The 24,267-nt window shown below is 47.3% G+C and overlaps 1 protein-coding gene across 3 annotated transcripts in view; it reads right to left on the bottom strand.

The window, feature by feature from the left end:
* FHOD1 (formin homology 2 domain containing 1) overlaps positions 1-20,581 on the bottom strand; it is a 97,029-nt gene extending 76,448 nt beyond the window's left edge. Inside the window, exon 1 of one of the 3 annotated variants that reach the window (XM_075838364.1) lies at positions 20,293-20,581. In XM_075838364.1, coding sequence (XP_075694479.1) covers positions 20,293-20,457 — 165 coding nt within the window. In that variant the 5' untranslated portion in view covers positions 20,458-20,581. The remainder of the gene's footprint in view (positions 1-20,292) is intronic. The other 2 variants (XM_075838368.1, XM_075838367.1) reach the window with 2 other exon arrangements.
* Positions 20,582-24,267: the final 3,686 nt, after the last annotated feature.

Raw genomic sequence — 24,267 nt, forward strand, 5'->3', positions numbered from 1 at the left:
GCAGCATTTGCATTTGGAAGCTGTTGCTGTGAACCCACAACATGAGGTCAGAGGAGCTCTCAATGCAAGTGAAACCGAACATCGTTAGGCTGAAAAAAATGAAGAAATCCGAAATCCAACGGCAGGGGATTCACAATGGAGAACTTTTCAAGGGGTTGGGACATGCTGGTGACGTCATTCGTAGCCTCCTTTTTTTTATTGCGGATCCGTATATACAGATGCACTACAGATCATATTTGCGGACAGCGTGTCAGATATGCGGATGACTCGCGGATGTCTACGGATCCGTATTTGTGGACAGTAAAAACCCATACGTTCGTGTACAGAACGCCTAAGGCCTCATGCACACGGCCCATGGCTACGGCACAGACGGCTATGGAGGGTCATCCGCGGGCCATCCGCAAATCACGGACCGTGCACACATTGATTTCAATGCGGCCCATATAACGACTTGTCCTATTTTTTTGCGATCCGGTCTCCCGGACAATGCACGGACCGTGTTAGCCACGGTCGTGTGCATGGGCCCAAAGAAATGAATGGGTCCGCAATTCATCCGCATTTTTGCGGATGAATTGCGAGGGCAAAAACACGTTTGTGTGTATGAGGCCTATTCTCCCCTTCAGAAGCTGAAACGGTCATATATGTTCTTTAGTGTAACGTGCTATTTAATGCTTCACTTTGGGGAACTATTGGGAATTTGTACCTGCTAAGGCCCTGATCACGACACGTTTTTTGTTCACGTTTAGTCAGGAAAGCTTCGGACGTAGACACGAAGGCCCTGTTCACACAGTTTTTGCCGCGGAATCTGTGGCAAAAGAATCAGCAAAAAATGGACGAAATTGCCTCCCATTGATTTTAATGGGAGGGGGAGGCGTTTTTTTCCCGCAAGCGGAAAAAAAAACCCACTTGCGGCAAAAAGAGACGACGCCCTATCTTGAGGCATTTTATGCCTCAAAAACCCCATTGAAATCAATGGGAGACGGTAAAAACCGCAGCGAACGGCCGACGCGCTTTATGGCAAAAACGCTCGCAGTTTTTTTCCTTTACCTGTTGAAGAGCTAAAAAAAAAAAACGCGGCAAAACTCACGGCAAAAAACGTGTCAAAAACACGCCTGTGGTGCAAAAACACTTCAAAAGAGCCGGAGCTGATTTTTACAGGAAGAATTTTCTGCCTGTGTGAACAGGGCCTAAACGTCTCCATAGGGCTCCATTGTCAGACGTGTGTCTTTTTGGCCACTATCTGGCTAGTATATCGCAAAAAATAACAAAAACACATATGGAATGGAGTAGTAGACTGCGCTATTCCATCCCATAGAGCCCAGTAAAAGGAACATATAACGTTGTTTTTTTTTTTAACACGGTAATCTATAGGTGCCGGAATCCATTCAGCGTATACGTTGTCGGCTTTTCAATAGCCTTTCAAATCTGTTAAACAGATGCCGTTATAGCCTATGGGGTGACTGATGCCGTCTGTCAAAGCCTATTTATATGTATACGTCAAATGCAGGCAAAAAACGTAACGTGAAAATTGTCTTATTCACTGGTAATCCGGCATCGGAAGGATAACAAGTTCCCTTTAAGAAAGCGTAGGGGGCCTACAAAATTAGGCAGTTGTCGTAGCAACCAATAAAGGTTTAAAGTGTGGCCTACAAAATGAAAGAAGTGGTCTGATTGGTTGCTGTGAAAAATCCCTCCCCTTTTGTTTGTACAAATCTTTATTGAGTGTTCATTGGTTGTCAAGGGCAACATCACTAACCCATTCTTTACATGAACCCCACTGAGGGAACACAACAAAATGGTTTCCAGGCTATGAGCGCACATTCATGTAGTGACAATAAATCATATCCTGCACACCTTACCCGCCAGGAATGCCCGGAATGTGACACGTGGGGAGGCCGATAGGTAGTTCACGGCCCGGCCCTTCGTTATTACAGCAGATAAGCTGCAGACAACAGAAAGGACGTAGACGAATCCTCTCATGATCGCGCAAATCAATAATTAAGCGGCTGGTGGAGACTCAGACACAAGCGTGGAGGACGGGCACTTCTTAAAGGGACTCCACTATTTACACCACGACCTGCCCGCGGCCCCTTTAAATCCCTCATTAACGAAGCTAGACGAGAGAAATTACACAGCACGCGATTAAAACTTTAATACGACGTTCACATGAAGAGGAAGCGTCCATGACACGTAATAATCAGTGTGAGGTATAACCCACGGGCTGCCACGATTCACTACAAGCAACGCTATAATCTACAGAACCGTAATAACCCCGCTCTGCGGCCCAGGAAGAGGGGAAAGCTGCAGGCTGCAAGTAATACATATATTATAGACACACAATAATACGCATCAGGGTATGTTCACACGGGCTATTTACCGTTTACGGGCCGAAAAATCGGAAGCAGAACGCCTCCAAACATCTGCCCATTGATTGCAATGGGAAAAACGGCATTCTGTTTCGATGGGCCGTTTTTTAAGCGGGCGTTCTGAAAAAAGAAGTGCAGGTCACTTCTTGGGACGTTTTTTGGAGCAGTTTTTCAAAAACGTCCGGCAAAAAACGCAAGTGGCTTAAAAAAACGTCTGAAAATCAGGAGCCGTTTTCCCTTAAAAACAGCTCCGTATTTTCAGACTTTTTGGTTGGGTGTGTGAACATAGCCTTAGGGTCGTCAGGTATAGAACATATAGCAAAAATAGATACTATAATACAGGGGTCAGCAACCTACGGCACTCCAGCTGTTTTAAAACTACAATTCCCAGCATGCCCTGGCAGCCTTTGGCTGGAATAATAGAGCCTTTGGCTCTCTGTGCATGCTGGGAGTTGTAGTTTCACAACAGCTGGAGTGCTGCAGGTATCAGACCCCTCTAGAGAACATATAGCAAACTATGCATTAGAATAGAGACAAAATATTACTGGCACCAATGTTTACACCGCTGAGCAGCTCACTGTGATTGCAGCTCTGCGCTTAGGTTGTTAGGCCATAGTCCTATATACAAAGTATACGGAGGTACAGTGTGGCCCTATAGACTATACTATGGGGTGACATTACGGCTCAGTACGACACCCATGTGCATAGGGCAGTGCACATTTTATGGTGACCTCGATGCCATTTTTTTCTCCCTACATCTCAGGGATTGATCCAAACCGTATTGGGGCCTCAGGAATCACGAGCACCCATACAGCATGAGCGGTGATGGACAGACAGGGCACAATGGCTGGCATCAAGGGCAGACGTAATATGAGAACGCCAGTGATCCAGCAGAATCTTCACGGGTCGGCAGTGATTTGGATTTTTTAGGATCCGGGTGAAGGAGCAGTTCTCATTATTATCAATATTAAATAACATACTTTGTATCATCGCCAAACGCTTAACAACGTGTCTGTTATCACTGGGCTGCGCGATATCATCACCGGTAACGCCAAACCCAGCGACCAAAGTCCAGAGGTGACTGCGAGGTAATAAATACGATGCAACACCATAGGAACACGTACACAGCATCAGAAAACTTGTCCTATTGGGTCAAGCTTTTCAGGTATACCCGTCTGGGAAAGCTGGGTGACAAACAATCTGGAGAGAATTACAGCTGATACACGGGTTGTCACCCAGCTTTCCTACAATCCCATGGCAAACATGACTGGCCACATGGTGATACATCTGACAGCTGGGCCAAACATGACTGGCCACACGGTGATACATCCGACAGCTGGGCCGATTTGTTATTTAGGATTTGGGGAAAGATTAGTACGGTCGTGGGAGTATCAATGGCGATCATCCAGCTTTCCTAGGAACCAATAGAACAAAGAATTAAAGGGCAACTAAACTTTCCAAAGAAACTTTTGACAAGTCATAGTGACATATCAAAAGTTTGGACCGGTGGGGATCTGAGCACTTAGACCACCACCGATCGCTAAAACGAAGCGGCAGAAGTTCTCGGGTGAGCGCTGTGACGCTTCGTTTCTGATTGGCTTTACTCGGAAGGCCGAGCAAGAAAGTCTTTGAGCCCGTACACAACTTGCTTGATCAAAATCGAAGCGGCCTAGAGCTCCCCCGAGCGGTTCTGCTGCTTCATTTTAGCGATCGGTGTGGGTCTCCGTGATCGGCCCTCCGCCAATCAAAACTTCTGACACGTCAATAATAATTTTGAAAAGTTTGCTGGATGAGAACTATACGGGTACTATGACAGCTTAGGGTTCTCATTCAACTTTCTCAGGCTACTGAATAGAAAACCTAACAAGTTAGGGAATGAAGGGAGATATAATGCAATATTAGGCAGAATTGACGTTCAGGAGGCTGGAGAAGCTGGGTGACAATCCTTGCGGAAGCTGTAATGCTGGACATGGTGGTTGTGAGTTTCTTCAGTAACATACAAATGTATTTTTTTTTTAACTACATCAGTTCCTGGAAAAGCTGGGTTACAGTCAATAATGCTGCCATGACAGAGGGTGTCAAATTGGCCTATGTAGCAATAATGGAGCAGAAAACAAGCCATAATTGCCAATCAGGACTCTAGGAAAGCTGGGTGCTCTTCCAGTAAATAATAATGATAAACAAATGTGTATAGTTAATGTGACAGGAGACGACGACGCGTGGACTTGTATGTGGCGGGATTTTTTTTTATTATTTTGGGATAATTTTTAAGCGCTGCAGTCATCATCTTCCCACCAGGATCACGGCAAGATTTCCCAACCAGGTCCCCGTGCCAGGGACCCGATCCCCAAAATCCAGATGCCAGAGTCTGCGCAAAAAGTTCTTTCTATGCCAAAGAGCAACTAAAAATGGGAACTTTCAGGAGGAAAAAAAAAAAACATAACCCAGAACAGATGTGGCCGCCGAGAGCCAGCGATGCTGTTTGCAAACACGGCCGATGACTAATCCGCTCGGAGACGGGGGAAGATGAGGCACCGGGTCCTGCTTCACATGCTCGGGAGGGGGACGGGACCAATATAAATAGAAGACGACCAAAACAACAACATGTTCCTAAGAGATGCAAAGACGACTATAAAAAACGGATGACGTCCTTCACATCAGCAAATATCACATCAACACGGCCACAGTAATGGATAGGTCTGAAACTTTCTAATAGACTTTGCGTGTCAAATCCTTCATTTTCAAGATCTCTGCTTCCTGACAATGAATGGGAACATTCTTGTTTATATCCTGATGCTAAAAACTTATTCTGACGTAATACTTCTCACAGCTGAAGGTTTGTTACCATTGTATCCAGTCTAGACAATCCTCTGTGAGCTGCACAAATCTCTCTCCCGTCCTGATAGTCTGTTACAATGGATCAGTGCAGGTAAATTGTATCAGTCTGGAGTCCTGGTTGTTTATCTCACAGAAAGGCAATGATACTCGCCAACTATCGCCATGATCCGTCCCACTACAGTATAAGATCATATATGTATGGGATTGTGCTTCAAATAAACGATTTACCTATGGGGCACCAGAGACGTTCCCAAAACCTACCCCCTTTCCTTTTTGACTATGGAATTTAGGCCTCATGCACACGACCGTAGAATTTGTCAGTAATTACAGACCGTAATTACGGTCCACAATTATGGACCAATTCACTTCTATTGACCAAGGACTTCTTCCCGTATATTTGCAGGAAGGTGTTCCGGGCCGTAGAAAGCCTCCGCAAAAGATAAATGTCTCATAAATGTCAGTGAATAGAGTAGAACAAAAAGAAAAATGTTGTGTTAAGGAATACCCTGCCTCCATTGTTTACACTGCTGAGCAGCTCACTGTGGGCAAGTAGTTTCTCCAGCGAGGTTGACGGCTCAGCCTTTCAGTCCCTGTTCAGGACTTGCAGCTTTTATCAAGCGCCCAACAATTCATAAACGTCTGGTAAGCGCGTAACATTATACGCGGGGTTCCTAAAGACAAAGTGACACGATATGACGTCAATGGTTCAGAATGACAACAATCAGTAACATAGCACAAGACACACAAGCTGCACCGATGGGGGAACCAAACACGAGCCCTGACCTCTCCCAGGAACAATCCAATAGCTTCCGGGAGGGTGATGTCATGAGCATTGGTAGGAGGATGGGAGGTCATATAGTCACCTCTCACAATAGTAACACCTGCAGCAGGGAGCGGCCGTCCCTCTACCTGGTCTCCATAGCCCCCTACCCTGCCATACTGACAACCCCGCTGTAATTATATATAGGAGAACATAAAACGGACATCTCCATCAATCTAGAAATTGTAAACAGTAAAAACACGGATCAGTGCCGCCAGTTAGCGCGCCGCACACTAATGCAACCCCAATAGGTTAACACTTGCGCCAACAACATGCGATATTTCCCTACGATCGCAAAACGCCAAATAGCAGCACATAAAGTCTCTGTAAAGCTCGAGCGTGTTCATGAGCCAAGCCGTCCTGGTAATCACCACAAACCACAATTAGATTATGATAAGGTCATAAGATCCATCAACAGCAGCTAGCCTACTTGCTGATGGTTTGCAGGTAAGAAAATGAAAAAAATTAACAACAAATAGTAACAGAAAAGGTAAAAACAGATATTATAAAGATGTTGCATGGCAAGGACGTAGGTGGAGCGTAATTTTAAACATTCTTTCACCCTGGGTTGTAGCTATAGCACCGTTCATCCTGATCTTCCAAATTCATGAACAAAATGCTAGAACTACAGTGAAGACTGACACATTGCCAGACAGAACATCTCAGAGAATCACCTAGAGTACATCTCATTCCCTACATTTTTATTTCATTCAAGGTCTGTTCAGCCGGAAATGCTCTTAAAGACATTATTGCTGATTTTCAACTATTTGGCTTCGTGGTCGGCAAAAAGTTACCCATGATCAGGTCTCCCTGAAACTAAAGAGTTAAAATGTAGCCGTGATTAGCATTCCTGGAATAATAAGTACACCACACAAGAGGTCCAGCGTGGTGAAATAACTAACGTAAAAGGTGATGGTGAGTATGGGGGAGGGGAGGGGGAATGGGAACAATGGAGAAGCTCCAAGAAACAGAAAACTGCCCATTTCAAATGATAAAAGTTCAACTTCTAGGTCCTATTACACGGCATGATATGGGGTGCGAAAACCAGCGCCGATCAAAGAGACAGCTCGTTGATCGGCGCTCGTTTGCTACTTTCACAGGGAGCAATGATCGGTTATGTATAGGGGCGAGCGATCATTACAACGATCAGTCGTCCCCATACATCCCCATCTTATTGGCAGCACGTCCCCGTGTTCACGCACCAAGATGGGCTGCCGACAACGATGATATTTATTGCTGCATAAACAATATGATCGGCCATACGCTTGTTCATCAGCTGATCAGTGCCAAGTGTACACAAGGAGATTTCAGAAAATCTCATACCCATGCTGCGGAAAACTCAGCATAAACGTTAATAAATTGAACTGCGGTGCAGAATTTAATTCTGCAGCATGTCAATTTGCGTTTTAGTTGCAGGTTTTCCCCATTCAATGGGAATGAAAATCCCACAACAGAAAGCCAAACGTTGTGACTTTTGTGGCATATTCGCAGCGAAAATCGGAACAATGGAAAATAAAAAATTCATACCTTACCCAGAGCGCGCTCCTTCTACCTGCAGTCCGGCCTCCTGGGGGGCGTTTCATCCCATGTGACCGCTGCAGCCAATCACAGGCTGCAACGTCACCCTAGGAGGCCGGACTACACGCAGAGAAGACCGCGTGGGTAAGTATAAACGGCTTTCTTCCGCAGCGTAAAATCCGTCAGAAAAAAACGCTGCATGGGAACGCGGCCTTAAGGTGGTTTCACATGGGCAAAAATGTGCTTGTTAAATCGACACTCGTTTGCTTCGTTCACAACGAGCAACGATTAAGTATGGGGACGAGCGATCATCACTATGATCATTTGTCTCCATGCATTTGCATCATGTCGGCCGCACATCCCGTTTTCACAGGTAGATATGCTGCCGAAAAGCGACCATTTTTTTGGCGGTGCAAAAGATGCAATCAGCCAATGAACGGGCGTTTTCGCACTCATTGGCTGATCTTTACCCGGTTTACACAGGGAACGAGGTTTCGTACGAATGCGTGTTCACCCGATCATTGGCCCATGTAAAAGGCCCTTCAGGCGGAAAATCATATAAGTTCTTTAACTTTCTAATAAATTACCAACACATTTACTATAATTTACTCCAGTAGCAGATTTGAGCTTCTGGCGCACGGGCACCACCTCTTAATAAATTTGCCCCATTTTGCATAGGAAACGTTTCAAGTCTTGTCTTCTTTTCAAGAACTCAGTGAAAGGAAACTTCTTGCTGATATCCAGATGCTGAAAGCCTGCACAGATCGAATACTCTTCACAGTTGTTGGTTTGTTACAATTGTATCCAGTCCAGACAATCCTCGGTTAGGTAAATAGCCTGAACTCCAGACTGATACAATGTATCAGTGCAGGTATAATGTACGGGTGCCCATACACGATGCGGGCGAGACACATAGTTGCTGTGCGGCAGAAAACTTTGCAGCAAGGCCTGTACAGGTAAAGGACATTGAAGCCACGTGAGATATCCGTAGCGGAATGCGGCTTAGAACCACATCGCAAACTGCTGCAGTTATGCCATGCAGTTTTCGGCCGTGTGGCATGTTCCACAACAGGTCCGGGCACCCTCGTAGACCATCAGGACTGGAGAGAGATTTGTGCTGCGGCTGTGTTGAGCTCACAGAGCATTGTCTGGACTGGATACAATACTGATGAATTTGCAGTTGCTTATTGGCAATCGCTTTGTGTAGATAAATCGTTCTGCGGTGGGAATATCTGGTTCCTGCGGTAATTGAAGATCTCGCACCATTTACTGCAATTATTCCAAATCTGAGATGGGGGAGGGGGGGGTCACATTCTTGAATCCCTTGTCTGAGACTAAAGTCCATTATAAAGGCAGAGGTGCTTATAATTGGAGAAGTCGGGTACAATCCCAGCACAAAGCGTCACCCCGGCTTCACTCCATCCTCTTGCTACTCCGATATCTGGGAAATTCCGCCTTCTAATTGTCCAGGTGTCCTGATGACGCCGGCGGTCACCTGTATCATCATTCTATACGGTGAAATCTCACCCAGCAGATTACAGACCCTTCCCTATACTGCGCTGCTTACAGAAGTGTCATTTCACACAGCTTGTGCCATTCTATTCATGAACCAGGAGGCTCTGGATGAACACAATGAAGCCTTATCTAGACTAACAAGTGTAAACTCGGCCGTGAAAAGCTGCCGTTTTTCACGTCCGAGTTGCACCCGTCGTCACGGATCCCTTATAGACTTGAGTCTATTGAGGGATCCATGAAAACTGACAAAAATAGGACAAGTCCTATTTTGACACGAGCCCTTCACACGGTCCGTTAAAATTACGGCCGCGTGAATAGCCCCATAGAAATACATGCAGCCGCGTGATGGCTGTTAAAAAAAACGGTCGTCACGCGGGCGATATTTATGTGTGTCTGAATAAGCCGTAAGATTGTAAAAAGCGCTTATCAAGCGTGAACTTTTCGGGAAAAAAAACAAAATACAAAAACACCTCTCCCCAAGTTCTATTGGCAATTAGGAAGTGCGGAAAGAGACAACTTCTCATGGAGTCCACGGGGTGCGGAGGAATTGACATGTTATGTAGGGTGTAGGGTCTTATAGGATGCGCTGGATTTTGACCCCATGATTAGCACTACAGGGGCCCGTTCCCTGGGTACAGATTCACCGCTCGTAGGTGCCTCCTAGTGACAGGTCCTGGGATAACCACAGTGTGAAAGTCGATGACAATAAAGATTGCGGCGGCTCCTGAGCTATGAGGAAATGCCGAACCTCCCCGGCCATACACACTGCAATATTAGGCGGGGAACAATGACGAGCTTATATTAATAGGCTGTGAACACGCAGGGCCTGTGATAAGGTCTGTGTATGGGAGCAATCACGCGTGACAAGTGTACAGTCCGGGCCGGTGTGAAGGTACAGATAGCGCACAGAGGCCCAGGAACAAGGGGACACGTTCTAATCTCCCCCGGGCAGGAGAACGCAGCCAAAAAAACGTACAGAAAGGGCAACCAGAAAATGCATTAAAGGCCTAGTCCAGTCTTACGTAAGTAACGCTTAGGCCTTGTTCACACAGTGCAGATTGTGCAGCCATTTTTTTTAAACCAAATCCAGAATTGGATCCAGGAGAAGAGACCTAGAAGACCTTCCTCTATATATATTTTTTCTGTTCCTGGTTTTGGCTTAGAAAATACTTGCAAAATCTGCACTGTGTGAACAAGGCCTAAGTTAAGTCCGGCTTCTTGCACCACCGGCAATCAGCTGTCACCTACGGGGAAAGAAGCGTCTTACCATGCACCAGGCCGCTGCAGGGGAAATGTAGCATTAGGGCCTGTTCACATCACCGTTCGCTTTCCGTTCCGGGATTCTGTCGGAGGTTTCCGCCGGGTGAACCCACGCAACGGAAAGTGAAAGCACAGCTTCCGTTTCAGTCACCATTGATTTCAATGGTGACGGAAACATCGCTAATGGTTTCCGTTCGTCACCATCCCGGCAGGTTTCCGGCTTTCCGACGGAATCAATAGCGGAGTCGACTGCGCTATTGATTCTGTCGGAAAACCGGAAACCTGCCGGAATGGTGGCGAACGGAAACCATTAGCGATTTTTCCGTCACCATTGATATGAATGGTGACTGAAACGGAAGCTGTGGTTTCACTTTCACTTTCCGTTGCGGGGGTTCACCCGACGGAAACGTCCGACAGAGTCCTGGAACGGAAAGCAAACGGTGATGTGAACAGGCCCTTACATGGCAGATATTCAAATGTATCCGTTAATCTATGTTATGAATGGATGCGCCAGGACCGCCAGAGCGGCTCTTCATTCTGGCACATGGAAAGGTGTCCCAAGCAGGGGTCCCCTCATTGACATTCATATGCCCACAGGATATATGGGCAGGTGTCATCCTAAGACCACCCTAAAACGAAAAGGCTGAAACCATGTCCTAAGGATGCCCAGCTTACATAGCTGCATGGTTTATCAGAAAAAACCTATTCCGCTGTGACGAGCCGCACAGCTGTGTAAGCTGGATGTAACCTTGGCGAGTTTTTAGCCTTGGAACAGAATAAAAAAAAAAAAAAAAAAAATGAACATCCCATGCTTGACTTCTAGGAACATAAAGCGGCTGAAAACCAGTCCAGACCGAATACATTTCACAGCTGGAGGTCTGTTACAATTTCATCCGGTACCCAAGATTCACTATAGACCGGACTTGAGATGTGACCAGATTGCAGGGGTAAACTTCCTGGGTAGTAGTCCAGCGTGGCGACAGAGGAGACGTGCAGCGCGGTGGCATCATCAGGTTTTGTGCCGCTTTCCACTTTAAAATGAAGCAATCGCTTTAATCATGTGCAAAAGTGAACACCACAAAGTTACGAAATCAACGAATAGTGAAGTGACAAAAAACACTTCAAAACCTCTGCACTTATAGTAATAAGGAGAATGTATCATCAGACCGACGTGCCCACATCCCTGCAGAACGTGGCACCGACATAGGTAAATATACTGTAGAACTCCAATAATGTGGCATGCTTGCGATAGACATAGCGCCGGATTACTGGAAATTGCGGACTATTGGATGCGCAGATGTAGGAGTGCAAAACAAAGTGAAGACACAGAGAAAGGTCTCGCTGACATAGATGCCACACAACATTGGTATTCCAACTGTGGATCAAGGCTGAACCCCAGGCCTGGCATGGCAGACCCAACCTTCAAGCCCTCACATTCTGCCCGACCACCACAGGACTAGACCGCTGTACACCAGTGCCGGACTATCAAGTCATTCCCTGTTAATTCTCCGGCATGGGACTATAGACAGAGTAAAACAAGCGTTGGATCATCATATTCTGGATGATCATAGAACAGAATATAAAGCTGGAGCCACAACGCCATCATCTGCGCAGCTTAGCGCGTGTCCGAGCTTTATTTCCCCATACACATGGCTGCCACAGTCAGTGAGTTAGCAACCTGTGCCTGTACAAATGATGTGGAACTACAACTCCCAGCATGTCCTGACCAGTCAGCTTGCTGGTTTCCTATGAGGTATTAAGTCAGTATACCTGCAATCTGTGGCTCCCAGATGCTGTGAGACTACAACCCCCAGCATGCCGTGCCAGGTGAAGGCTGTCAGGGCATGCTGGGAGTTTTAGTTACACAACTTGAGAAGCCGCAGGTTGCAGGCACTCTGTGCAGTCTCTTCCCAAGAAGAATGTGCGGGGAGCAGCAATAAGAATCACGGAAAGAACATCCAATCTCCGAGGATCGAGGTTACACAATAACCAAAAGAGAAAACAAATAAATCATCTCCGTGAACGTCAAAAATGAGTAAAAAGGATCAGAGGAGCCGGATGTTCTGCAGTCACAATAGGAAATGAGTCGTGGACTCCTCCAGCGGCCCCGAGAACAAGGAAGACCCAACACCGGCAAAGAAACGTCAGCGCTGGATAAATCAGCCACGTAACCCTTTATAGAAAAGGCGCAACCCCACAATGCACCTCTCCCCAATATAAAATCTGTATAGTAAAATTCCTGGAATCCGGCATCCAAAAAATCTGATAATCAGCACAAAACGGTAATATAATCACATGAAAGGAAGAGCAGAGAGAACCAATTCATGGACTTTTCTGTTACATTTTATTTTGGGCTTTACTTTTCTATCCAATAATACAGAATATCCAATAATCCGACACCTATCAGATCCCACTGATGACAGATTTAGGCTTCGTTCACATCTGCGTTGGGGTTCCGTCTGAGCTTTCCGTCAGAACGGGACCCTGAACTGACACAGACGTAAACCAGAGGTTTCCGTTTCCATCACCATTGATTTCAATGGTGACTGAGCATGTGCCCGTGGTTTACCATTTGTGTCTGTTGTGCGCCGGACCCGTCGTTTTGCCGGAAGCAATAGCGTAACCGACTAGTATTATGAGAAATAGGGCCTGTTCACATCACCGTTCGATTACCGTTCCGGGGTTCCGTCTGAGGTTTCCGTCGGGTGAACCCCGCAACGGAAAGTGAAACCACAGCTTCCTTTTCACTCACCATTGATATCAAAGGGGACGGAAACATCGCTAATGGTTTCCGTTCGTCACCATTCCGGCAGGTTTTCGTTTTAACGACTGAATCAATAGCGGAGTCGACTGTGCTATTGATTCCGTCGGAAAACCGGAAACCTGCCGGAATGATGACGAACGGAAACCATTAGCGATGTTTCCGTCCCCGTTGATATCAATGGTGAGTGAAAAGGAAGCTGTGGTTTCACTTTCACTTTCCGTTGCGGGGTTCACCCGACGGAAACCTCAGACGGAACCCCGGAACGGAAAGCGAACGGGGATGTGAACAGGCCCTTATTATGTCAAGGCAGGTTTTCATCCACTAGATGTAAACAAAATGTACTAACAGCAAGCAGGGATCTTGAAAATGGAGAAGAATTGAAACAAAAAGTTTGGAGTAGGTTATACAACTGGAAAATTCCTTCAAAGATGGGGTTGTGATAATGAGGAGTATCGGATGTCTACTGCAGGCGCTCGGTACATGTGCAAATCAAGAAAGATGCAACGTTAGAAAACTATATTGTGTAAAAACATTTCATTCTGCAGAGCAAAATCAAAAAAAGTTTTCCACGCCACCTTCGCCTTTTTTGAATTCTGCAATAAAAAGAAAAGCCCAATGCAAGGCCGGCACGCAGGATGACAATCCGCAGAAGCTGCGGGACGGCCAGGCCTCACGTCAGGACTCCAGCTGACAGGTAGAGAAGACGTAGAGTCAGTGACAGCCAGGAGAAAATAAACAGCAATTACAGGCCTGGGATTGTTGCAGCGAGTCCGCACCAGGATACACATGTCTAGGTTCCTCATTGAATATTCACGAGACGTGTAACCTACGGAGATAATATCACCCTACAATACTCTCATGTTATGTGGGGAATGGAGACCGCAATCCGCTCCCCCTAAACTCCATATACCTGACCGAGTGCAGATCCAATGTTTTCAATGGTCTAATACAAACGGGGGGCTGTCAGACACCCCAGGGCATCCGCAGTGCCCCTCCTGCAGGCATGTTGTGGGGTTGTCTGGCTTGGACTGCTCCTTTTCCAATGTCTCCTAATGCCTTGCTGCTATTGGTGGGGAACTTGGCGCTAAACGATCGTTTCCTCAGCGTCCCTTTTATGAATAAATGATCAAACATTCTGGATTGTTAGATGAATACATTTCAATATGAAAAATAATCCCATTTTCTACTTTTGGGGGATGATGTATCAAAACTGGTGCAGAGGGAAAGTCGAGTAGTTATGCACGGCAACCAATCAGGTTACTGCTTTCATTTGAAGACATTCTGAAAAACGATAGGTTGCATATACTCTACCTTTGCACTAGTTTGGATGCATTTGCGCCTTTTGTTTCAATTCCTCACCAATTTAAGATCTCGACTTGCTCTCAGTGAATGGAAACCATCTTGTGTACATTTACAGGTGGAAACCCCTATCTTCCTGCTCACACAGCTGATTGGTTTGCCAAGATATCAGCCTGGAGTCCAGGACAGCAGAGAGATATTGGTATATTGTAACAACCCAATCAGCAAGTATAGATCTGGGTGTTTGTTTTGTTCAGCACACAGCACTTCTCCTGTCTGGAGTTTGCTACAATGTATCAGTGAAGGTAAAATGTTTCAGCTTTGAGTCCAGACTGTTCACAGGATTCCCTAGACTGGATACAATTGTAGCAAACCTAAGGGAAAGTTCACACGCAAAATCAAAAACAGCTGAAAACGGCGGAGCTGTTTAACAGCCTCTGATTTTCAGTCCTTTTTGTAGCCGAAAATGTTTTTTTGAGGCTTTTTTCGAGCTGTTTTTCCGTTGACAATGAAAAACAGCTCAAGAAACGGCTCAAGAAGTGACTCAACTTTTTACGCGCCGTCTTTTAAAATAGCGGCGTAAAAAAAACACCACGTCTGAAGTAACCGCCGTTTTCCCATTGAATTCATCAATGGGCAGATTTTTGGAGGCGTTTAGCTATCGTTTTTTCCAGGTGTATTTCAAGGTGTTTATGTCCCGAATTACGCCTGAAAACTCTGCGTGTGAACATACCCTTAGCTGTGAGAGGCTTCCACCCCCTGGATGTAAATATGAGAGTATCCCCATTCGCTAAAAGCAAGCACAGATCTTGAAAACGGTGAGGATTGAAACGCAAAAGTTGCAGAACTATCTTTTGGTGACTTTGCAGGACATCGGCCTCCATCCTCATCATACATATACATAATAAGGTGCATTTCCGCCCGTATCATGACCGCAAATCCCTGCAGGTGTAAGGACTTGATCTAACAGCATCGTAGGTCCCTAGGATGACGTAAACTTGGGTTATCAGACCTGCGGCTGGGCTGGGACTCGCGGATGTAATAAGGGCGCAGAAACGTAGAACGCTGGTGTGAAACTGGCAAAGAACTAAACCCCAGGTGTGGAGCGCGCCGGAGAGTAATAAGAGGATAATGTATTTACAGTAAGGAGCCTCTGACTGAACGGTTACTCAGATATACCAGCAAGTACATGAGTCACAGCGACCTCTTATTACATACACTCAGACATTCCACACTTTCCTTCCCTCCCAGACATTAACATAACAAAACGTCCACGACACGCGCGACCAAACAGGATCTACAGACAACCTCCTGCTGCAAAGCCCCGGGGCGGAACAATCGCCATCGGATCATAGACCAGAACATCCTTCTACAGTCCGCTGCGCTATTCTTTCCCATATAAAAAAAAAAAAACACGGAAATCTGACAGACTCCTAAGTCAATGGGATCCGTCAAGTTTACAATGGATCCGTCAGTTGTCGGGGCTCTGTCAATAATGGAAGCCAAAAAAGGGGCAGACACTACAAAAAACAACATTTAGGCCCGTTCTGTGTCTTTTCAGTAGGCAGTGCTCCGGTCTTACAGTCAGTCCCACTTATCGCTCCGGTCTTACAGTCAGTCCCACTTATCGCTCCGGTCTTACAGTCAGTCCCACTTATCGCTCCGGTCTTACAGTCAGTCCCACTTATCGCTCCGGTCTTACAGTCAGTCCCACTTATCGCTCCGGTCTTACAGTCAGTCCCACTTATCGCTCCGGTCTTACAGTCAGTCCCACTTATCGCTCCGGTCTTACAGTCAGTCCCACTTATCGCTCCGGTCTTACAGTCAGTCCCACTTATCGCTCCGGTCTTACAGTCAGTCCCACTTATCGCTGCGGTCTTACAGTCAGTCCCACTTATCGCTGCGGTCTTACAGTCAGTCCCACTTATCGCTGCGGTCTTACAGTCAGTCCCACTTATCGCTGCGGTCTTACAGTCAGTCCCACTTATCGCTCCAGTCTTAGTCAGTCCCACTTATCGCTCCAGTCTTAGTCAGTCCCACTTATCGCTCCAGTCTTAGTCAGTCCCACTTATCGCTCCAGTCTTAGTCAGTCCCACTTATCGCTCCAGTCTTAGTCAGTCCCACTTATCGCTCCAGTCTTAGTCAGTCCCACTTATCGCTCCAGTCTTAGTCAGTCCCACTTATCGCTCCAGTCTTCGTCAGTCCCACTTATCGCTCCAGTCTTCGTCAGTCCCACTTATCGCTCCAGTCTTAGTCAGTCCCACTTATCGCTCCAGTCTTAGTCAGTCCCACTTATCGCTCCAGTCTTAGTCAGTCCCACTTATCGCTCCAGTCTTAGTCAGTCCCACTTATCGCTCCAGTCTTAGTCAGTCCCACTTATCGCTCCAGTCTTAGTCAGTCCCACTTATCGCTCCAGTCTTAGTCAGTCCCACTTATCGCTCCAGTCTTAGTCAGTCCCACTTATCGCTCCAGTCTTAGTCAGTCCCACTTATCGCTCCAGTCTTAGTCAGTCCCACTTATCGCTCCAGTCTTAGTCAGTCCCACTTATCGCTCCAGTCTTAGTCAGTCCCACTTATCGCTCCAGTCTTAGTCAGTCCCACTTATCGCTCCAGTCTTAGTCAGTCCCACTTATCGCTCCAGTCTTAGTCAGTCCCACTTATCGCTCCAGTCTTAGTCAGTCCCACTTATCGCTCCAGTCTTAGTCAGTCCCACTTATCGCTCCAGTCTTCGTCAGTCACGCTTTGGGTTGCCAAGCAATAGATATTTTATAGCCTTAATATTTGTAGGCGTTTATCGATACCACGGTTTTCTATATACTGCATGTTATACGGTCTTGTGCATTTATCTAATCTCTTGCCTGTTCTTCCTTTATGATCATGTTTTTGTGCCATTTATTATTCCTGGTTGGAGCGCGGACAGAACTTTACAGCTACGGGAATGTGCAATATTATTATAGAATAGTTTCCATCTCTGTATATTTATTAGAACATTGCGATACATTTTGATAAACTTTGGGCGATTTATTTATATATTAGACGTTTTGTGCTTTCAGTCTTGTTATAGGTTGTGTTAGGTCAAAAACGCATGCTTTATGCTTCCTATTGACACCAATGGGAAAACACATCGTAGTGCATACGCTTTTTTTTTTACGCGCGCGTTTAAAACATGTGTCGTGCATAGAAAGAAGCACCAGGTCAATTCCTGGTGCGGAAAACGCGCCTAATTCCCAGAGTCAATGGGAGTTCGAATTACGTGCCCATAAAACGCGCCAAAAACACCTGTACTTTAAAAAGCGCTTTGCTAGCGTTTTTGACAAGTTTACAAGTCGGTTTTTTTTTGGAGCGCCGCGTGAACAAGAGTTTTCCCATGAGAGACATTTCTGACATTTCCACAGGATAGGTCATAAATGTCAGATAGATGCGGGTCCCACCTCCGTGACCCGCACCCATCTCTGGAACTCAGCCCCCTAAACCCTGTTCTGCCGCTGTGTGTTGCGAATGAATGAGGTGAATTCCGACCATGAAAAAGGTTATAAGGTCGCGAGTTACGTAAACAGCGTAGCTCGCTGAGCTACGCCATTTCCGTTATTCCCGTAGTAGTGAGTGGCAGTTACGGAAGCAGCGTAGCATGCTCACGACCACGGCGATCAATTCAGTTATCTTTTTCGTGCAAATACACGCATTTCTTGCCATTCCGTAAATGGTTCGGTTTTCTTTCCGCTAAGTTTGCCCCCTTAGGGATTTTTCGGGGGTTTTTACGGTTTTAATAATGTTATAATGAAAACTGCTGCAGCTTTCTAAATACTGTGTGTTGCAATTTCTCAACATTTTTTTTAAATATCGGCTTGCTGTCAGTGAATGGGGACATTCTCGTTTCCATCACGAGGCTGGAGAGACCTAATTCTTCTCACAGTTGAGTGTTTGTTACAGTTGTATCTAGCCTTGCCAATCCTCTGTGAACACATCAGCAGCACAAATCTCTTGCCTGGCTTGTTATAGTTGTTACAATGTATCAGTGCAGGTGAAATGTATCGGTCAGGAGTCCAGGTGGGTTATTTCACAGGGGATTGTCTAGACTGGATAAGATTTTAGCAAATACTGTAAGAAGTATTAGATTGTATTAGTCTCTGGATGTAAACAGGTATGTTTCTAAGCACTGATAGCAAGCAGAGATCTTGAAAATGGTGAAAAATTCAAATGCAAAGTATATTAGAAAGTTGTAGAACTTTTTATTATACGATGATTAAGCTGGACTTACACAAGACCGGACGACCCCTCGGGGGCAAGTTTCAGAAGCTCTGCAGCCATGTGCATGCCGTCATGATGGGTTGTAGAGAACAATGCCAGTCACTAAGGTGCCCGCCACTATACACACACAGGTGTGCAATACAAGGCTGGGGTCTCTACCAGGGTCTGGTCTCTTACGTAGACGAACGCTATTTAGGAGCCAGGAGAAATCAATGGGGTCACGGAGAGAGTATGCTCCACGGAGCCAGCAGACTGCGCCATGCCTGCCAACAGTTACTTCAGCTAAATTTGGGATAGACACATATATGGAAGGCGGGCGTGATCACATTTTCCCAGACACAAGGCTTAACCCTTTCACCTGGCAGGAGCCTGCTCTGCCATGCTGCCCGCATCCTCGGGATTAGCTGTGGAACGGATTAGAGTGAATATTCAAATAGGAGAAAGACGGAGACACAGCACCACAAAAACCAGCAAGACCACGCGGGTCTCAGTGCCAGCACAGAGGGACAGTACCCCACCATGCCCTCAATGTGCCCCCTCTATTTAACCCTGCACAGGACGATGCCTCCAGGGCTGGACAGACAGTCGGCCTGCGGATCACTGTCACAAGAGGCTTTCACGGCCAGCAGAGGATTATTACAGGGATTGAGGTGGGAGGGTCACCGAGGGGCATCGCTGGAAAACATTACAGCCTGAAGAAGTGACTCGTAGAGCCATAAATAACCTGCGGGAGCTGGCAACACAACCAGCGCCGGGCACTGGAAACGATGCCAAGGATTGAGCCATAGGACGTGGGGGGGTATTGAGGTGTCCCCACGATCAGCGCCTCATTGATTTGCAGCCCCCAGTTTAGATCAGATTGTTTGGCAAGGCGACAATTTTTGTGTCACGTCAAACACCATATAAAATAGATGCGGAGATTGCGTCACGTAACACGGACGACAACGCATCCAGAAAATATCGCAGCCGCTGCGAAGCTTCAGAGCAATCTGACGATCGTTCTAGAGAGAGATCAGCGGACGTCGTGTGCGACACCGGTCATGTGACCTCTCCATCCACTTCTGCGGTTGTGAAAAGAAAAGCTTCATATTCAACACACGAAAGTGGCATCACGTGACCCCAAAACCAGCGGCAAAACTGCAGTGACCCACAGAGCTTACACTCACCCTGTCCCCCAATACTGCAGTGACCCACAGAGCTTACACTCACCCTGTCCCCCAATACTGCAGTAACCCACAGAGCTTACTCATCACATCCCCCAATACTGCAGTGACCCACAGAGCTTACACTCATCACATCCCCCAATACTGCAGCGTTACTCTCATCCCCCAATACTGCAGTGACCCACAGAGCTTACTCACCCTGTCCCCCAATACTGCAGTGACCCACAGAGCTTACACTCACCCTGTCCCCCAATACTGCAGTGACCCACAGAGCTTACACTCACCCTGTCCCCCAATACTGCAGTGACCCACAGAGCTTACACTCACCCTGTCCCCCAATACTGCAGTGACCCACAGAGCTTACACTCACCCTGTCCCCCAATACTGCAGTGACCCACAGAGCTTACACTCACCCTGTCCCCCAATACTGCAGTGACCCACACTCATCTCGCCCTCAGCACTGCAGGGACCTTCACATCAGTCCCTCCGGTCACTCCAGTACCTTGAGCGGGGCCTCCAGCAGTTTGTGCAGTGCCGGCAGCTGCTCGATCAGCGGGGCGGTCTCCGGGAAGTTATACACCGGGGGTCTCCGCGGCTCCGGGAAGTTGGTGCAAATAAAAGGATCCATGTCATCCAAGTACTGCACCCGGCACGGGATGAAGGCCATAGCGGCGGCTGCGACCGATCACTGCCCGGGCTCCCCGGTCACTGCTCACACGTACAGCCCGCAGACGAGGTCCGCCGCTCACCGGGAGCCGGGGCGGGGCCGTGACGTCATCCGAGGGCGGGAACTACTGCAGAGTATGAAGAAGCAGAAAATACGACAGAGAGAGACCGAGAGACTGACCGAGGAGAGAGAGAGAGAGAGACTGAGGAGACGGAGAGACTGAGGAGAGACAGATCGGAGAGACTGAGGAGAGAGAGAGAGACTGAGGAGAGAGGGAGAGAGAGAGACTGAGGAGACAGGGAGAGACTGAGGAGAAAGAGAGAGACTGAGGGGAGAGAGAGAGACTGAGGAGACAGGGAGAGACTGAGGAGACAGGGAGAGACTGAGGAGAGACTGAGGAGAAAGAGAGAGACTGAGGAGAAAGAGAGAGAGACTGAGGGGAGAGAGAGAGAGACTGAGGAGAGAGAGAGAGAGAGAGAGACTGAGGAGACAGGGAGAGACTGAGGAGACAGGGAGAGACTGAGGAGAGTGAGGAGAAAGAGAGAGACTGAGGAGAAAGAGAGAGACTGACAGAGGAGAGAGAGAGAGACAGACCGGGGGGGAGACTGAGGAGACGAGGAGAGACAGACCGGAGAGACTGAGGAGAAAGAGAGAGACTGAGGAGAGAGGGAGAGACAGACCGGAGAGACTGAGGAGAGAGAGAGAGAGACTGAGGAGAGAGAGAGAGAGACTGAGGAGAAAGAGAGAGAGACTGAGGAGAGAGAGAGACTGAGGAGAAAGAGAGAGAGACTGAGGAGAAAGAGAGAGAGACTGAGGAGAAAGAGAGAGACTGAGGAGAAAGAGAGAGAGACTGAGGAGAGAGAGAGACTGAGGAGAGAGAGAGAGAGACTGAGAGAGAGACTGAGGAGAAAGAGAGAGAGACTAAGGAGAGAGAGAGACTGAGGAGAGAGAGAGACTGAGGAGAGAGAGACAGAGACAGACCGGGGGGAGACTGAGGAGAGAGAGAGAGACTGAGGAGAAAGAGAGAGAGACTGAGGAGAAAGAGAGAGAGACTGAGGAGAAAGAGAGAGACTGAGGAGAGAGAGAGAGACACAAAAATGGACAAGGAGGCAGCACTTCCAAAAATATAACAGCCTTTAATCACCCAAGCAACGTTTCAGTCCACCAGGAGAAAGGTCCTGGTGGACTGAAACGTTGCTTGGGTGATTAAAGGCTGTTATATTTTTGGAAGTGCTGCCTCCTTGTCCATTTTTGTTTGCCTGATATTGAGGACCGTGAACCAGGTTCTGTGGAGGCGTGCACCCCTCTGGTGGTCCAGTGCTGTGGTAACTCACTACTTGAGGATAGAGGGAGGCGGAGGAGAGAGGGAGGCGGAGGAGAGAGGGAGGCGGAGGAGAGAGGGAGGCGGAGGAGAGAGGGAGGCGGAGGAGAGAGGGAGGCGGAGGAGAGAGGGAGGCGGAGGATAGAGGGAGGCGGAGGAGAGAGGGAGGCTGAGGAGAGAGGGAGGCGGAGGAGAGAGGGAGGCGGAGGAGAGAGGGAGGCGGAGGAGAGCGGGAGGCGGAGGATAGCGGGAGGCGGAGGAGAGCGGGAGGCGGAGGAGAGCGGGAGGCGGAGGAGAGAGGGAGGCGGAGGAGAGAGGGAGACTGTTAGGCCGGGTTCACACGTAGCGTAAATACTGTGGAAAATCTACAGCAGCAGCAAACTGGATGAGATTTGAACAATTCTCATTACAAGCAGCATAAAATATTCGCCGAAAAAACGTTCATTGACCTGCGAAACATTTTTTTTTTAAATCTGCAGCATGTCAGTTTATGCTGCGGCATGTAGGGTTTTCTGTTGTGGGGTTTCCCTATTGAAGTCAATGGGGAGGTAAATCCCTCAACCAAGAAAAGTTGCCATTTTTTCGTCAGAAAAGCTGCGATTTCGCCGCAAAAGTCGCAACTCAGGAAAAAAAAAAGTCTATACTTACCAAGATCTCTCTGCTCCTGCGTCCAGCGATGTTTCATCCTATGTGATTTCTGCAGCCAATCACAGGCTGCAGTGGTCACATGGGATGAAACGCGATCCCAGGAGGTCAGGCTGCAGGACCTCAGAGGAACGCATCGCCATGGCTACTGGTAAGTTTGGACTTTGTTTTTTTAAGTGAGGTTTTCCGCAGTGGACTTTCTGGCCGGAATTCCCTTGTCGGAATTCCCTTTTACACAGCATATCCGCCCTGTGTGAACGTAGCCTAACTTTGACTGTTCTGACTGATGTATTGCACCATTGGGTGCTTCTGTGTTGATGGTATCTGGGCCCACAGTCCACCCAGCGAGATACAAAGGTAACTACACAGTAATGATAAGTCACTGTACACAGGATATAATGCCACAATGTATATACATTCTATACATAGACCGTGATTACGGCCGGCCGCGGACAATCGTCCACATTTGCGGACCGTGTTCCCATTGTAATGTGTGGTAGCACGGTCCGTAAAATGAAAAAATAGGACACGTCCTATTTTTCACGGAAGCTTTCTACGGACCGGACACCGTAATTACGGATGAAATCTACAGTCGTGTGCATGGGGCCTTAGGCTTTCTGTATACGGAGCAGCTGTAACTTGCGCTGAGATCTGAATTTGTCAGGTCAGTGGCACTGACGGGCTTCGAGCTGTTACTGATCACATCTAAGTTCAGAACTTAGATGTGATCGATAACAGGTGGCTCATGCGTGCCCGCTGACACGGAACCCATCAGTCCCGCTGACCTGACCGATACAGGTCTCCGCACAAGATAGCTGCTCTATATAGAGAATACAAAGCAGCTGTATCTCAAAAAGTAAAAATAATTTTTAATAAAAAGTAATTACAAAGTTGAACCAATCACACTGATAGACATTTTTATTTTACAAAAAAAAATGTTTCCAATGGTGTACATAGCCTTTAAGCGGAAATCTACCTTTCGTTTTCTTCTGAAATGTCTTAAAGGGGTTTTCCCACTATTAAAAGTGATGCAATATAGCTAGGATATACCATGTATTGCTGGTCAGTGGGGATCTGACTGCTGGGACCCCCACTTATTACTGTAACACTACTCAAGTTTTGCCACTTCACAGTTTTTCCCATCCCATCCTCCCGCTGTGCATTCATTTCAATAGGGCTGTGTGGCAGTTCCCTGCGCAGCGAGTAGATGGGACCCATGCTGGGCAGAGAAAATGCAGAAGGGGCTTCTACGGGGGTCAGTCCCTAGCATTATGCCATCACGTTAAAGGGGTTTTCCGAGTTAGTTAAAAAATTGGCCAATGCAGGAGGGATGCAAAAAAAATAAAAATCCATCACTTGCCTCAAAGAACATCGTCGTTCCAGCGCCGGCGCTCCGTTCCACCCACCGCTGCTGTGTATTGATATAGCTGCAGCGATGACGTGCCCATAAACCTGCGTGATCGCTGCAGCCAATCACTGGTCTCAGTGGGCATACGGCACAGGATCACTGAGGCCATTACTTGGCTGCAGCGATCAGGTGGGGATACGGGCACTACATAACGGCCGCGCTGGAACAACGAGGATCTGTGAGGTAAGTAATGGCTTTTTTTTTTTTTTTTTTTTTTAATCCCTCCTGCCTTGGCCAATTTTTTAATTAACTTGGAAATCCCCTTTAAGGTGAGAATACCCCTTTAAACATAGTCATTGGCTGAATGATCAGTTGACTTTGGCGCTGCTTATCTCATGGAAAACAAAGGGACCTGATGGGTTGAAACATAACCTGTCCATTCCCATTGGGGGACAATCAGGCTCTCCCCACTGACATTGGAAGGTTGTCAGAATCA

This window comes from Rhinoderma darwinii, chromosome 9, assembly GCF_050947455.1.
Source record: "Rhinoderma darwinii isolate aRhiDar2 chromosome 9, aRhiDar2.hap1, whole genome shotgun sequence".
NCBI classification, from domain to species: Eukaryota; Metazoa; Chordata; class Amphibia; order Anura; family Rhinodermatidae; genus Rhinoderma; species Rhinoderma darwinii.